This window comes from Poecilia reticulata, chromosome 8 (assembly GCF_904066995.2).
Source record: "Poecilia reticulata chromosome 8, P_reticulata-male-v2, whole genome shotgun sequence".
Classification (NCBI taxonomy): Eukaryota; Metazoa; Chordata; class Actinopteri; order Cyprinodontiformes; family Poeciliidae; genus Poecilia; species Poecilia reticulata.
Window position 1 is genome coordinate 7,914,809 of NC_088837.1, and position 16,316 is coordinate 7,931,124.

At 38.8% G+C, this 16,316-nt stretch overlaps 2 protein-coding genes across 6 annotated transcripts in view; one reads left to right on the forward strand and one right to left on the reverse strand.

Moving 5' to 3' along the window:
* The first annotated feature begins 218 nt into the window (after positions 1-218).
* On the forward strand, positions 219-10,199 carry LOC145552480 (platelet-derived growth factor subunit B-like). Of its 3 annotated transcripts, XR_014088538.1 has the most exons (7): positions 219-1,750; positions 2,336-2,429; positions 3,603-3,659; positions 4,067-4,260; positions 5,524-5,712; positions 6,611-6,844; positions 9,743-10,199. XR_014088538.1 is itself a non-coding variant. In XM_081609788.1 (6 exons), exons 1-6 carry the CDS (start codon positions 1,682-1,684, stop codon positions 6,644-6,646), a joined length of 639 nt encoding a protein of 212 aa, XP_081465914.1. In that variant the 5' UTR covers positions 219-1,681; the 3' UTR covers positions 6,647-8,145. The 3 variants fall into 3 exon arrangements, 2 of the variants coding, with proteins under 2 accessions (XP_081465914.1, XP_081465915.1); XM_081609788.1 differs by lacking the exon at positions 9,743-10,199 and having other exon boundaries at positions 6,611-8,145; XM_081609789.1 differs by lacking the exon at positions 9,743-10,199 and having other exon boundaries at positions 228-1,750; positions 2,339-2,429; positions 6,611-8,145.
* Positions 10,200-11,193: 994 nt separating this feature from the next.
* LOC145552483 (uncharacterized) overlaps positions 11,194-16,316 on the reverse strand; it is a 90,399-nt gene continuing 85,276 nt past the window's right edge. For 2 of the 3 annotated variants that reach the window (XM_081609798.1, XM_081609797.1), the window contains exon 5: positions 11,194-11,638. In XM_081609798.1, coding sequence (XP_081465924.1) covers positions 11,598-11,638 — 41 coding nt within the window. In that variant the 3' untranslated portion in view covers positions 11,194-11,597. Of the gene's footprint in view, positions 16,127-16,316 lie in introns of all 3 variants that reach the window. The other variant, XM_081609799.1, reaches the window with a different exon arrangement.

Here is a 16,316-nt window from a genome sequence, read left to right on the forward strand (position 1 = left end):
TGGGTCACCCACCCCTATGTCTTGAATTTGGGGGGGGGAATCATATTTTATTTATTACTACAGAAGGGTTCAGTGAATGCGCATATGAAACTGGTGGGTTTGGTACCTCAAAAAAGGTTAAGAACCACTGCGTTAGTACCAGAGACCAAATAAAATAGTGATGAACCATGGGAATTTAAGGCTTTTTAAATTTAAACGTACAAACATCAGCAGTTTGACAATAAATTGTATGATGTTAAAATCAGCTCTAAAAATTCCAACTTATCATGTTTATTAATCATGATAATGATTAATAAACATGATAATTTTTTGAGAAGGACCTGTATAGTCAGTGTCTTCAGCAAAGTTGAGCTGACTGTCCAGAAAAGAAAATTTGCCACAGTTTCAACAAGTTGGCCATCGAGAGATACTGGAACCACTTTAAGGTCTTGTTTAGATTATTTAATTAGCCTTATATTCTTAAGAGAATGAAAAACTTATAATAAATAATAAAGACTTTGCGGTATTCTGATTTAGTAATGTAATTATATTAGTTGTGTTACCACCCCACACCACTAGTTTTGAAGTTTAGTGTACTTCAAAACATGCAACTAAGGAGCAGATTTAGAAGTACACTAAACGGTGAGCTTTGCTCATACACAAGTTCACATCCATACTCACAGTGGAGCTCCTTCAATCAGTGCTCCTCCGCAGCACTGATTGGCTAAGCAATGTAACGTGATCCTCTGCAGCAATTTATGGCAAAGCGGGGCGTCATCACGACTTTACACAAGTGTGTCTTTACCTCCACAGCAAAGGCTCTGCCAAACCCCTGGGGATCGGTCGAACCCAGGTTAAGAACCACTGTACTAACGCCAGGATTTCAGATTTACGCTCTACAAATTAGCAAGCTTGGTGTTACTTTTTCCCTAAACAATATAACTTTAAAACTTTAAAATAGCAGGAATGTCTCATATATTTCCCCTTCAAAAAGGGAAATTACTCGAATAAATATTTTTTCTATCTCTAACTTCTCCTCATGTAATGTATAAATAACACACACGCTACCATTTATTCTCATCTTAAGTAGCACGCGCTAAAGTCAGCAGGACAGCAAGCGCGCGTGCCCACTCTCACACAAAAACAAAGCAAAAATATTTCTGTGGTTTCGCCAAAGAAATATTGTTATAAATCAAGACTGAGGGCGACTGCTGCGCATCCACCGTGATGTCGCTGATTGGCAGGCGGATTATGGCCTTTTCTTCAAGCAGGGGGCGGGGGGTTGGGGGAGAGAGAGGGAGGAAAAAGTCGAGCATTAGGGTCTGCTGGGAGCCAGCCCTTCCACACAGCAGCAACAGCACCACCACCGCGTAAACAAGCTGGTCCAGGGCAGAAGCCACGTAGCACTTTGTTCACTGATAAGACTCCTTGGAAGAAGTATAAGAGCGCAAACTACAACTCTGAGCATGAGGATTTACTTTCTAAAGAGGAGGAAGGAAGAGCTTGGAGCGCCTTCTAGCTCTTCTCCACTCTGCTGGCAACGGGACGGAGCTCACAGGCGCGCACAGCTCCGCGAGCCGAGCCGCTGTCTCCTTCCTCATCCTCCTCATCCTCCCCTCCGCGCGCCGAACTGAGGAGAGAGGCTCGCTCGCGCCTCCATAAATTCCCGGTCCGTTGGAGAGGCTCGAGGCTGGACAGCAAGATGAGCTCGTGGGTCCAGCTGCTGCTGCTCGCGTTGCTGGCGGCGTGTGCGCGGTTTGGCGTGGCCGAGGTAAGTAAAAATGGAAATAAAAATTACCAGTAAAAGTTTACCGACACCTGTCAGAAAACTTAGCTACACATTAAACTTTCCTTTAACTGTATTATTGAGATATACAATAATAGATGTTAGCCCAATATTAATATTTGTCACCGCTTTCCATGTATGGCGCCAGTAACCTCATGAAATATTCAACTTTTTATGTTTTGTTTTGTTTATGAATATAAAATATTTCGATTTAGTGCACCTGTTTCAACATACTCTTATAACAAAAGGTTTCCATGTGAGGTGATTAGTTGTTACAAAGAATATTAATGACCAAGGAGTGAAAGGAAGGGGGGTTAAACCCACAGTCAAGTCTCTAGAATCACAAAGTGGAGCCGTTCTGTGGTTTCTGGTGTGATACTCTGGAAATGTTTGTTTAGAGGCTTTTAAAGACAATCGTAGTCGCGGAAGTGCTGCGGTTTTTTCCCATCGCCTACTGAATTTTTTATTTTTTTAAGCTCATATGAGCTTCTGAATACATTCTGTCTGTTTTTCTGGTTTTGCACTAGTTGTTTGTTATTTGGGCTGATTTTTTTCCTGTTTGTGTCTGAGGAGGACCCTCTGCCTGCAGCGCTGGTGGAGCTGGTTAGAAACAGCCCCATCAACTCCATAGAGGACCTCCAGCAGCTGCTCACTGACTCCGTAGGTAAAAACCCAAAGCTTTGGTTTTTCTTTCTTTTCCATCTTACAGACACATGGAATCAGTTTAAATCAATTTTAAGATTGAAGAGGAAGCAAAACTCTTTAGTAATCTGGCATCAAAATCCAGTGATGCACTTCAACTGAGCAACAACATCCCTTGAGATCCTTCATTTTCATGTGATTTACTTTTGAGATTTTTATACAAAAACAAAATGTTTTATAAAGTTTTTGCACATCCCTGACACATCACCTGTCAATACACACAAACGAACGGTTGGGTGCGGCTATTTCTCCTCTCCTGTCATACTTTACTGGCTTTGATTTTTCAAAACATCACCCGCATTAAAGCATAAGAGTCAGGGTACATTTCAAAATAAGAGCATACTCACAAAGCTGAACATCTTGGAATAATTGCAGTATATAATTTTATTAGTTTTTTTGATGATTATGTAATGTTTGTGAACATTTGGAGCCTAATTGAGTCAAAATTGGACAATTTATTTAACTAAACACACAGCATTAGTGTAGATTCACTTAAAATATTTTAGATTTTTAGCTCAGGTTGATTAAATGTAGTTGAGGTTCCATAAATAACAGATCAATGTAGTGCTGATCAGTGTCAGGATGATAAACCTGATTGTTGTGCTCTTACGGTGAGCTGACGTCAGCTGGTTAATTAGTTGCTCCAGCTTCTCAGTTGTTTCACATCTGTTGCATCTTAACTTTTAAAAAAGTTTGATTTTAGCAAGATTCACAGGTTTTCCATTAATGGAAATGTTTCCAAACTTTCCATTTTTACAGTTTTTATTCTTAGCCAGCTTGCAGGCAGTGCACAGCAATGGGTGGGGGAGGGGCAGCACCACATTGACTCTCTGCTCTACACAGCTGGAAAAAACACCCCACAGTTACTTCTGCCCTTTCTGTACTAGGAGGAGTTTAAACTACAAAAACATTTATATTAAGTTTATGTCTTGGCCAGGTCTTCCTCATAAAAAAGATATTTGATCTCAATGGGACTAAAATGGTAAAAGTTAAAGAAAATGAAACAAAAACATTAAAACAAGACATTTTGAAATCGTAGCGTACCATGGCCGCTCCACCCCTGGTTTCTGTGCACAGTCAGCGTTTTATTTATCTTCTTCTAATGGCATAAATGATGTTTGTGTTGCTGTCTCAGATGAGGAGGAAGCTAACTCTGCAGCCAACGGAGGTCACAGACTTCCACGCAGCCCCGGTGAGCCAAACCTCTTTATTTGGTTGTTGTGATCTTTTTTTATTTATTTTTTTACATATTTCTGCGTTGTTTGTCCTCTTAGGAAACTCGTTATGTTGGCTAAAGAACGCTCTGCCAGTCCGTCTGGGAGATGATTAATAGTTTTTGTGACAGAGGGAAAATCTTTTCCCGTTAACCTTTTTGTCGTTGTTCTCATGAAGCAGAACTCAAAATTTCCAGAAGCTGATCTACAACTTTCCTTTTCTAATCTTTGAATAAAACCTATTCAGTGTTTCTGCTTTTCAATACACGTCATTGTCTGTCAACAGAAAAATTCAAACTCTCGAGCAGAGATGTACACATTGTCTGGCTCATCAAACCTCAGAACGTGCCGCTGACGCCGTAGCATGTCGTGTTTGCTCCCTCAGACCCTCCGCAAGCCCAGCGGGCTCAATGTAAAGTTCGCACAGAAGTGGTCGAGATCACCAGAGACATGGTGGACACCACCAGTGCCAACTTTCTGTTGGTCCCGTGGTGCGTGGAAGCCCAGCGCTGCTCTGGCTGCTGTAAGATCAAGAGAATGCAGTGCGTTTCCAATGCCACAAACACCAGAAACCTGGAGGTAAATGAACATGCTTTGTCTTAACGATTAGTAAGTAGAAAGTAAAACCCAAAGTTGGTTCCTGTCCCAAACAGACTTAGATGTTCAATTATTTCTCTTTGATTTAAGACGTTTGTTTCTGATATAAATGACAGGTATCTCCCAAAAAATAATAAAACAATGAGAAAGAAGCATTCTGTTACATGCAGCTTTTTTAATAATCAGTAGAAAAAAATGTTTTAGATTTAGAGCAATTACAGCTGTTTCATGATTGCTTTTTGCATATTTCAGCAGGTTTTTGACGCTTTATCTTTGGTGATGTTGGAAGGCCTTCTTGCCGTCACCATTAACTCCCTCTGGACTATTAGAAATGTTGAGCTTATCTGAAAGTAATTGAGAATAACAACTGTAATTCATAGCAAAACATTTTTGTAACTTTCTACATAAATTTAAAAATATATCAACAGGTGTTTAATTATAAAAAAAACCCAAAGATTTTCTTGAAGATCACATGACAATGTCATGTGGCGGTGTTTTCCGGTGAGTGAAGACGCAGGCAGGACCCAGGATGTAGCGAAAATGATGAATTTAATGACCAAGAACTCTCACAAGGAACAACAGGGAAACAGCACGAGGAAAACTGGTAGCACGGAGAAGGTGACATCAATAGACGTATCAATTGACATACAGTTGACAAGGACCCGACGAAGAATACAGACAACAGGGGAGACTAAATACACACGGGGCAATCACGGGAACGAGACACACCTGGGAGACAATCAACGGGGAAAGACGCAGAGACAGGGCTAACAGGGAACAGAATCACACAGAAACTAGAAAATAAACACATAGAAACACGGATCATGACAGACAAAAATTGAAATTAGTTTAGCTTGAGTCATCTTCCTTCAATAACAACTTCCACATAAAAGAGTGTTGTTTTGCCATTAGTGCTTATACATGTTGCATTCATTCACTAAAAAAAAGTAAGATTTTTAGTTTACAGCCCAACAAACACAGACGAGGTGAATCAGACGGATAAAATGTAAAAGACTTGCTCTGCATCTTATTTCTCTGTGCTTTTCAAGTAGTTCACTCTGAGAAGCAACAGAAAATTGCAGCTCTGGTTATTTAACCTCCATTTGTTGCCTAGCAACAGCTCCTTTTTGAGCACATAAAAGCATACATTTGTCATAGCATCTCCACAAGACGTTTTTTTATTTATTTTCTTTAACTCGGAGTACCGCCCAGTGACTCCCGTCTTCTTCTTCTCAACCTCTCCAGGTCACCAAGATCACGTACAAAAACAAAAGACCCACTCATTCTAAGGTTGTGGTGTCAGTCGTAGATCACCTGGATTGCACATGTCAGCTTACGCCGCGTCCTGCTCTGCTCAAGAAGAGAGCTACTCACAGGCTGCACAGCCACCTGCATCGACATCAGATCCTCGGCCCGGCACCGGCGCAAGGACAGGTACGAATTTTACTCTGCGCGTTCTCCGTCATCGGGATTAAAGGTTTAACATTAATAACCAGAGTACAGAATGCATTAATCAGTTTTACTGTAATCTCTGAACATCTGATGTTAGCATGAGCTCCTTTTCGCTGCTTCAGAATCTGACGGGTGGTCTTAGATTGGGTTTGCTTCCAGCAGATACGATCAAACCCAATCAAACGATTATCCTGCGAGTCGACGTGTGACGTAAACACTGCAGACTCTTTTACAAATCAGTGAGGCCTGAGTTTCCTTCCTTCCTCCTGTGTGTGATTCATGTGAAGAAGAGGCAGCCTGGAGTTTGACTTTTATGTCTAGAAAGGTTGTCACAAAGTTGAGTGGGTGAGTAGGTGTGGAGTGGGGGGTCAACGTGAGCCGTGGTCCGTTATAACCAACAGTGCTACTGTCACTGGCTGGTTCTGCTTTGGCAGCTTCATTGTGCAGGAACACATGAACAGAGGTAGCTAGAAGGCAGACTGGTCTTACTGTGGCACGGTAATGTTAAAAAAAAAGCCTTTTGTTGGATTTCTTGACAGGTTTTGTTTCTCCTATCGGTAGAGAAAGCTGCTACTGTTAGAGAACGCAGTGGTCAGGTGCTGGGTGGGATTAAACTGCAAGAAGTGGCAGAAAAGTGGAAATGATTGGAGTCAAAATATTTTTGATTCTGGTTCTTTTTGTACTTTAGATAGATTTAGAACCACTTCTCTAAAATCATTAAACATTTCTCAATTTTTAGACGCTTTAAAATGAAACATAGTCGAAAGTAATTTGAGCATATCTCTCTTACAAGACAGATTGTAGCCGTACTGACACTTTTCTCTGGTGTTTTTGCCACATTGAAAATGTACCATAACACACAGCAAACAATTTTTTCCAGGACGGACCTGCTCAGGAGAAAACTTCCCTCATTTGACAGTTCAAAGTCCCAAAGACGGATAAAGACGCGACTGTGTGGGACCGAAGAGGCATCGCTGTACAACTGCGGAAAATAGTGCAATTTCTGTGAATCCTTGCTTAGATATCATGAAAGAGAGATGCTGCACTTCAATGTCGACAACCAAGGCTGTATGGGAGGTTTCTTTTTGGAAGACGTTGTAATACCACTGGCAAGGTGAAACGTAAAGAACAATTGGTTAAAACGTTAACAAAAGTGGATTTAACTGTTTTGCTAAAAATGATGAGTTGCGTAATCTTTAAGACAATCAGAATGAGACCGCAAAATGGGCAGAAATTTTCAGAGTGATATTGATCATCAACTCGCAAAATCAATCATGATCTCTTTTTTCTTTAACCGTGTGTAATTATATTTCACTCATTGCAAACACTGGAATGACACACACACACACACACACACACACACACATGTGGTCAGCAAACAAAATCAGCATCTAAATCGCATTGCAATCGTATTTATAACCCGACTAGTTTCCACTGTTTCGTAATCACAAACTTCAGTGTAATTTCTTCAAATTTCTATAACAGAGAAACACAAAGTAGTGCATAATTCAGAAGCAGATTGAAAGTGAAATATGATTTGAATTTTCTTTTACAAATCAAAAAACATTTTTGAAAGAAAAATCCAAACCTCTGTCAATTTCCTTCCACTTAATCACTGTGCACTGCTTTGCGTTTGTCGCATGAAATCAGAATAAAGTTGATCAAAGTTTGTGGTGTTAATGTGACAAAGTGTGGAAAAAGTTTGGGTGTGTGGATAATTTTGTAAGTAACCAACACAAACTCTGTTGCAGAATCAATGCTATAGATATACATGTGAGCGGACTGTGCGCTACGTTTCTTATTTATTTGTCTTTACTGTGGATTCATGTTCTATAGAAATACTGCCAAGAAGACATGCAGAGACTGAAATTTTCTAAAAGATTTGTGTAGATTTATGGCTTAGAACAGAAACAAATTGTTAATGGTGCCCAAACCCGCCATGTGTCTAAATTAGTGTTGCTGTGTGCACAAGTCAACACTTCTGTTATTTATCTCAGACGTATTTCTCAAAAAAGCTTTAGAAATATGTTTTCTCAACCTTCCTCTCTAAATTGAACCTAGTAAAATTAATGAATCTGCTCTCTTTAAGCTCTTCTGTAAGATGTTGCAACACATTGGTTTAAATTTCTTTGAGACAAATTCAGAAGGCCATGCATTTAAACTTTCAAAGTTTTTTATGTTATTTTTGTGAATATTTGCCTTTATTTTTAATGACTTGTCTAATCGTACTGCTGTGTCCAGTAATCCACCGTCAGACAAGCATCTTAAGTTATTAACAATCTTGGCCTGTGTTCTTCATGCCAATTTACAACTGTTACTGATTTCTGTCTGATTTAATATATGCAATCGTGAAAAGAGAATGTTTGCCTATTTTCATATGATTACAAGAATCTTTAAATTGAGCTGGAAATCATATTTGGTTTTTGTTTTTATTTGTGTTTCATCATTTTTAATTTCATTGCAGTGACTTATTCCCAAATTAACATGCTAGCGTGTAGCATCATTTTTATAATGCTACATGCTAGCATGTTATGGTGATGGTTTGTTTTGTTACATATGAGCAGGCACCATCTTTAACACGATTTTCTCAACCAAACAATATTAACAGCTTGACGTTAACTTCGTGGATACTTCAATATTCTATCACAATGCAGCTAAATTCATGAAACGCATCAGTTTTTCCTCTGTATTACGGTGCCCCATCCCAAATGTGGCACTATATTTCAAGTTATCCTTTCTAATCACTCATAAGTGCCTTTGTTGTTGCTGTTAAGACAAGAGATGATGACAGGTTCACTTCAATGTATTCAATAGTGTCGCTGCAGACTTTTAGCATAGCGCTGCTGAATTTAATCAGATCCAAAATGGCACAAATATTCAAAAACACCTAAAATAATTTCCTTGGACCTTTCTGAAAGCTTTGAGGTTTTGGAATGATTTAAAAGTTTGTACGTTGATAATAACCCTTCCTGTATTTTACTTCTGAAGAACTAAACTAAATTTCATGCAGTGTTTAGGGGTCGTCATTTCAGGTTCTACCTAAAAACATTCCCACCAGAAACGACTGTTCAACCATGAAGTGAAGGTCCAGGTGCAAATTTTTTTTTCCCGGTTTTACTGATAAGGTTTTCACTCTAAACCAGTGGTTCTTAACCTTTTTTGAAGTACCGAACCCACCAGCTTCATAAGCGCACTCAATGAACCCTTCTGTGGTGATAAATAAAATATGAAGTTTTCTTAAAAGGTAGAGTCTCTGAGAACAGTTCTTCAAAATATAATAAGGGTTTTCAGCAAAGTTGAGCTGACTGTCCAGAAACAAAAATTTGCCACAGTTTCAACAGGTTGGCCATCGAGAGAAACTGGAACCACTTTAAGGTCTTGTTTAGATTATTTAATTAGCTCTATATTCTAAGGAGAATGAAAAATTAATAATAAATAATAAAGACTTTGTTACTAAATTCTGATTTAGTAACGTAATTATATTAGTTGTGTTACCAGCCGGTGAGCTTTGCTGAAATAAATGAAAACACAAGTTCAAATCCATGCTGAGAGTGGAGCTCCTTCAATCAGTGCTCTTCCGCTGCACTGATTGGCTAAGCAATGTAACGTGACCCTCTGATTGGCTAAGCAATGTAACGTGATCCTTTGCAGCAAGTGATGGCAAAGCGGGGCGTCATCACAACTTTACACAAGTGTCTTTACCTCCGCGGCAGAGGCTCCGCCGAACCCCTGAGACCGACTCATCGAACCCCGGTTACGAACCACTGTTCTAGAACATTCCAGTAGTAAAACGCAACTAAATGCTAGTGATGGGTCCGGCAACACCGATGCATCGCCGCATGTCTCAAGCACATGGACCAAAACCCGAGTCGGTGCGTATTGGTTTCAGCAAGTCACGTGACCGATACAGGAACTGTTTCGAAATGACATTAATGTGACAAACTGTTTATAAGGAAGCGAATCTGTCAATCTGTCAAAAGCATTTGCCAAACAAATTCTTGATCTTTTACAGCGTCAACTATGGAGCAGCTTCAAAGCAGTGGCGCAACTACACATTATTCAGGTGGATGCGAAAACATGGATCGGCGCCCCCCCTCTTCCCCCCAGGGAAGGAACGTCAGGGTGAGGGAGCGACGCTCACTCAAAACACCGTCCTGAATCACTTCTATCACTCACAGAAAAAACAAATCTTTGATTTCTGTACATTTTATTTTTAATAATTATTTTTTGTAAAAAACAAAACAAAAATAAAATACATAGAATTGGTAGTACAGCAAACAGACACTGCTACTTCCTTTTAGGCAAATCAAAAATATTTTAGATAATTTTATTAGGGATCACTGATTTGGTGTAAGCAAGAGTTGACAGAAATTTCTCCTCAAAATAGATGAAAACATGCCATTCAAGTAAAATGTATGTGATTTGGACAGGAACAGGAAAATAGCAGCATCCTGAACAATATTAGAGAAACTTGAACAAACTGAAGGTTGGATAAGAATAATATCTCCATTGTAAGACATTACTTATATTTTGTAGAAACTTCTCTTCTTTCTGATAAGTATATTTAACTTTGTCTCTATGACTCATGATGCCTCTTTTGGTAGATAAGGATGTAAACCCACAAGTGAGAGAATAACCAGCTTGTTTTAAGTCTCCATGGCAACGGGTGGCACCTGGACGTGCAATGCTAGCACCGCTAGCAATTAGCTGTTAGCCTAATTAGCCTAGAGTGAAACTGAGTTAAAGCGCATGCTAGTATTCATCCAGAACAACAGCTGGTTACCATGGAGACTGAAGGCAGGCTGGTGAAGAGACATTACTGACCAACTAGTGGCACCGTTTCCTCCTGCAGCGCCGCCTGCTGGTGCTCCCTTACATAATACTGTTTGATTTTCTGACGCTACCTCATCTATATCGTCTTATAGACACGAGGAACACAATTTAATTTCACTCCATATTTTTAATAGTACAAATGAATGACTTTTCGCAACATATATCAAAAGATCATAGTGATAAAATTATAAACTGGTCTAGATTTTCATCGTGATGAGTCAAAACAACAAAAGAACTCAAGCTTAAACACTTTACAACATACACAACAGAATGGTTTTAGTTATGATTTTCCTTTTTTCATATATTTTCACATCTGCTAAGCAGTTTAGGTGCAGTCATCTTGGACTCACATAATTGAATGTTCTGGTGTCTAATGAATGTAGTCAGTTGGAATAGAGTATACAGTAATTTTAAGCTATACATCATTTATTTATTTGTTATTGGATAAATAAATAAAATCTTGTTTGTTGCCATTTTTTGGCAACATCATCTTTTATTATTTTTTGTTCCGAGTCCGAGTCATTCAGAAAGATAATTCAGTGAGTTCAGTTTTGTGCTATGTTACGACCAGTCTAGGGGGGCCCAGGTCGCAACATGAAGGATCCATCCTCCTCTGATCTCAACAACCGACACACACAAAGTTGAACAGTTGACAATAATTATTTATTTTAAAATGATGTATTTTTTTGATAAAGATGTTACCAATGGAGTACTTGGCTTCAGAGTGAGCTATCACCGAAAACAGCAAACAAATGGAAACTATCTAAATAGTAACAGAAACTTACCTAATCGAAAGTAAATAAACCAAAGGACAAAAACTTACCTTCCTAACTAAGAAAAACATGAAAAAACTTAGGAAACATAAACGGCAGCTCACTCCTACACTCCAGAACTCTAACACAGATGAACAAAGGAAAGGGGTGTGGCCGATGGAGATGAGTCGAGGATGGAACACAGGAAGTCCACGTCAGCAGCTTTTATGTCCGTCACCTCCGGAAAGCAGCCAATGGGACATCTCCGTCGTCTTCTTAGAATCAATCAGGGACGGGCACCAGCAGACACCGGTCGTAACATGCTAACACACAGAAAACATAATAGGAACATAATCTTTTATTAGTTCTTGTCCCGAGTCCGAGTCATTCAGAAAGATAATTCAGTGAGTTCAGTTTTGTGCTAACACACAGAAAAAGACTTTTTGGCAAGAAACGTACAAGGTGTCCCCAGAAAACTCACTAAGCCCAGTGGTTGGGTGCATATCAGTCATTCATCCAGCGGCCCGTCATGTTTTTGAGTTAAAAAATGTTTGAAGTTGACAGGAAATTTGAAAATATCACTTGATAATTTTGTGTTATTGAAAGATTGGAAGATTAACGCATGAACACCAACTATAAAGTCTTAAAAACTGCAAACATTTTAAAAAGACTTAAATAAATAAGCAATGATTAGCCTGGTGGGGGCACAAGTAAAGCCTGGTGGCCCGCCAGGCTTATAATACACTGAGGGAAACCCTGAACATATTTTAAAATTAGCCAATTAAATCAGACAATTTGTTACCACTAGAACAGCACAGATCATGTATTTTCTTAGCCTTTCGTCAACACACTGAAAGACTTTAATAGAGCCTTAAAACAATTTCTGAGGACAATTGTTAACTATCCTGTATATCTTTTACAATTTAACACATTTTCCAGAGGTTGTACTGAAATGTCTGTAATGAAAGTCGGGCCAAAATCCCCCAGAGAGAGTTATTTTCTTTCCAGCATAAATTTACAGTCCTGGGTTGAATTTCCTGGTTTTGCTGCATTCAGTGGCTTCTTGACTTAAAGTTTCCCAAATGACTCCAACACAGTAAACATGAAGCTGTTGCGGATGTTTTAGTGTAAAATGAATTTGGAATCTGAACTTTATAATCCATTCTAACAAATTGGTTTGCAGAAGAAGGATATGGCAGTCAAATTATTCCTCTTTAATCCTTTGAGTTTTATAAATTAACCCTACCAGTAATGGATGATGGACCACAAGCACCACCGACGCCGGCCCCCAAAACCAAGCTGAGAATTCAACAGAAAAGGCATCAACATAATGTCTCCTTTAACGTTTTGGTTTTTAATCCCAAATTGAAAATGGAAAAAAAAACAGTCGGCTGCTGCAAAGGTTTTCACATCCTTAAACTTTTCCACATTTTATTCATGTTGCAAAAATTTTTTTGTTTTTATTTAAATTTTATGGAATAAACCAAATACCATATTGAAAGAGTTTAGCCTGTTTGTTAGACTGGATGTTACCAAAATATGATAAATATAGTTAATATAGATGTGTGGAGAAGAAAACCACATGTAAGGGTCACAGTAAACACAGAGGAGAAGGTGTTTTGCTGAGATGAGATCAAAACGGTGGAGAAAAACAAATACTGTACATCACCTTGGCAACAGATTTTGTCCAGGTAAAATGTTCTGTTCCACTGGCAGATTATTTCACTTATATCTAGAAAATTTTCATCAATATTAAGGGATTAATGACGTAAAACAAGCTCCTCTGTGGTGCTAAAAAGTTAGTTTTGTCTTAATTTCAAGTGTACCAGAATATTTACACTAGAAACTATGCCAAAAATGCTCGTTTGCTGAAGGAATTATTTCCTTAAACACGGAAGATTGATGGAGTTTTAGTCGTTATGGTGCACATTTTGTTGAGACATGCCAGGCAAGAAAAATTTTACTGTTTTATCGCAAGATTTAGAGAAATATGAAATAAGAAATAAAAATCTTGTTCAACTGCAGAGCTGTGTAACGTCGACTGCTCTCTTACCCACACAGTGAGAACGCCTCGACTTTTTCTCATCCTCTATTTTTAAATTGGCTACTTCTAAGTAGCTATCTAAAAGGCAGATAGTGGGTATTTTTAATCTTTTTTCACATTTAACAAAAGAAAGTAGCTATTTAAAAGGCAGATAGTGGGTATTTTTTTTATCTTTTTTCACATTTAACGAAAGAAAGTAGCTTCCTCAAGTTAAAGGGGGAAGCTTGAGTGTAAATCAATTGAAACATGTGCAAACACAGCTTGATGGACAAATGGATATTTAAAAAAAAAGCGGGCCACACTGACAATGCGGCTGCCCTTTCCCCTTTGAGACAAAGTGATACTTGCTGCAAAATCTTCGCCTCTCGCCGCTGCTGCAGCCATTCTGCGTTTCACCTCTCACTGTGAGTTTGCCTTCAGCCGCTGCCGTCTCCTCTGTTCCCATGGTCATGGTGTCCTAGGCGGCCAGGCTGGTGGCGTGGCCCGATCCCGTAAGTGGGTTCTCCGTACCCTTCCGCCCTTGAGAGGGCAGGCTTCAGGTGTAAGCATCGGCCAATCACAATCCCCCAAAATTATGGAATTCAGTCCCAGAAATCAATTGGTTGATAAATCAGTTGGCCAATAAATGATTCCTATATTAAACGTGTGTATAATGTAAACAGCACTGCCAGAGATGCAATAAGTTTTAAGCAGGTGTGTGAATGATCTAATGATTGGACTGCTGATTGCAGCCAGTACACATTGTTAGAACTAGAGGGCCCCAAAACCACATTTCGCTTAGGGCCCCATGGAGGCTTGGGCCGGCCCTGAAGCCCTCCCACTCCAGGTTTTCTTTTATCTTTGCACGATTCCCCAAAACCTGCCGGTGTTCTGACTATCATGCACATTACCATAAGATATGCTGGATTTATGGGTATGACAGATGGTCAGAACACCTGTTGCACAACAGCGACTTGACATGACGCTGCTTGACAGTCGGTGTAGTTTTCTTTGGTTCGAAGGCATCACCTTGACTACGCCAAACAATCTTTTCCATCCACAAAGCTGAATAGTGCAAACTTTGTTTTCTCTGACCACAAAACAATTGGTGGGCAGCTGTGAATGTCAGTCAGGCTTGAAGTTGTTTTCGAGCAGACGGCAACCAATTGAGGCAAAGTGCCAAAATTTCTGATGAGAGGAATGGTCATAAATTCAGCCAGAATTATGCTAGAAAACAGATGCAGTGTTTATAATTGTATGTGGACAAAGCAGAGAGACTGAATCTTCCTGTGAGTCTCTCCCAACGAAGGACCAGAAACACCTCGACGCTGTGCAAAGGGGTAAATGCTTTTTAAAAGTTTCAAATTTTCTATTAATAAACATAAGATAGAATTTTTAGAGCTGATTTTAACATCATACAATTTATTATCAAACTGCTGCTGTTTGTACGTTTAAATTGAAAAAAGAAAGACTTCAATTCCCATGGTTCATCACTATTTTATTTGGTCTCTGGTACTAGCGCAGTGGTTCTTAACCTTTTTTGAGGTACCAGTTTCATATGCGCATTCACTGAACCCTTCTGTAGTAATAAATAAAATATGATTCCCCCCCCCAAATTCAAGACATAGGGGTGGGTGACCCAACTAGAGTCTATTTGGGCCACCCCAATATCACTAAGTCTTCTTAAAAGGTAGAGTCTCTGAGAACAGCTCTTCAAAATACAGGTCCTTCTCAAAAAATTAGCATATTGTGATAAAGTTCATTATTTTCCATAATGTAATGATAAAAATTAAACTGTCATATATTTTAGATTCATTGCACACCAACTGAAATATTTCAGGTCTTTTATTGTTTTAATACTGATGATTTTGGCATGCAGCTCATAAAAACCCAACTTTCAAATAATTATGTTCAGTTATGCACTCAATACTTGGTCAGGAATCATTTTGCAGCCTTCAATGCGGCATGGAGGCAATCAGCCAGGATTTCAAATTTACGCTCTACAAATTAGCAAGCTTGCTGTTACTTTTTCCCTAAACAATATAACTTTATAATATCTTTAAAATAGCAGGAATATCTCATATATTTCCCCTTCAAAAAGGGAAATTACTCGATATTTTTTCCATCTCTAACTTCTCCTCATGAAATGTATAAATAACACACACGCTACCATTTATTCTCATCTTAAGTAGCACGCGCTAAAGTCAGCAGGACATCAAGCGCGTGCCCACTCTCACACAAAAACAAAGCAAAAACGACTTTGTTTCGTCACAGAAATATTTTCATAAATCAAGACTGAGGGCGACTGCTGCGCAGGGCCGTGCAGAGACCACTAAAGGGGCAGGTGCTCAAAAACAAAAAAAGGGCACATCTAACCGCATTCTAGGACAGAATATTAACAAAGCCATTCAGCTTTCAGAGTTTAATAAACAATGATAAATTACAAAAATGTGACATATACAATCAAAGCCAACAAACATCTCCATATAGAGCATAACACTATGCATATGTAAGATATTTTATTAGTAATTTCTTTCTGCAGGTCTCTTTTGTTATAGGAAAGTATTGCAATATTCAAACCCGCAATTTAGCAAGATATGTAAATCAGAGCTGGACCAGACATATTTTGTCTGTACAGAATTATACTATTAAAAATATAAACAAGGGCACAATGCAACCTTTTAGTGACTGTAATCTATAAAAAAGAGCTGCCTGTTTGCTACACTTGCAGTGGAGATGAAGACGGTCCATTCAGGAAAGCAGAGCTGCATCAAACTTTAACGTGAAACTGCAAAAAAACAAAAGCAAAAATTGAATTGTTAATGCATGTCACCATGAGAAAGGCCTACTGAGTTTTCACAAAACAACAAAAGATTTCTGATGTGTGCAAGTAAATGTTTATGTTTGGTAAAAATTAAAAAAAGTATTTTAAACAAAACTTTTTTTTAAAGGAATCATTACAATTCCAAAAGTTTTGA

Bases quoted from the DNA above. Each gene is read 5' to 3' on its own strand.
- LOC145552480 (XM_081609788.1), top strand. From the start codon at position 1,682: ATGAGCTCGTGGGTCCAGCTGCTGCTGCTCGCGTTGCTGGCGGCGTGT. The intron at 2,430-3,602 runs GTAAAAACCCAA...TTGCTGTCTCAG, and splicing joins GCTGCTCACTGACTCCGTAG to ATGAGGAGGAAGCTAACTCT. The intron at 3,660-4,066 runs GTGAGCCAAACC...TTGCTCCCTCAG, and splicing joins CAGACTTCCACGCAGCCCCG to ACCCTCCGCAAGCCCAGCGG.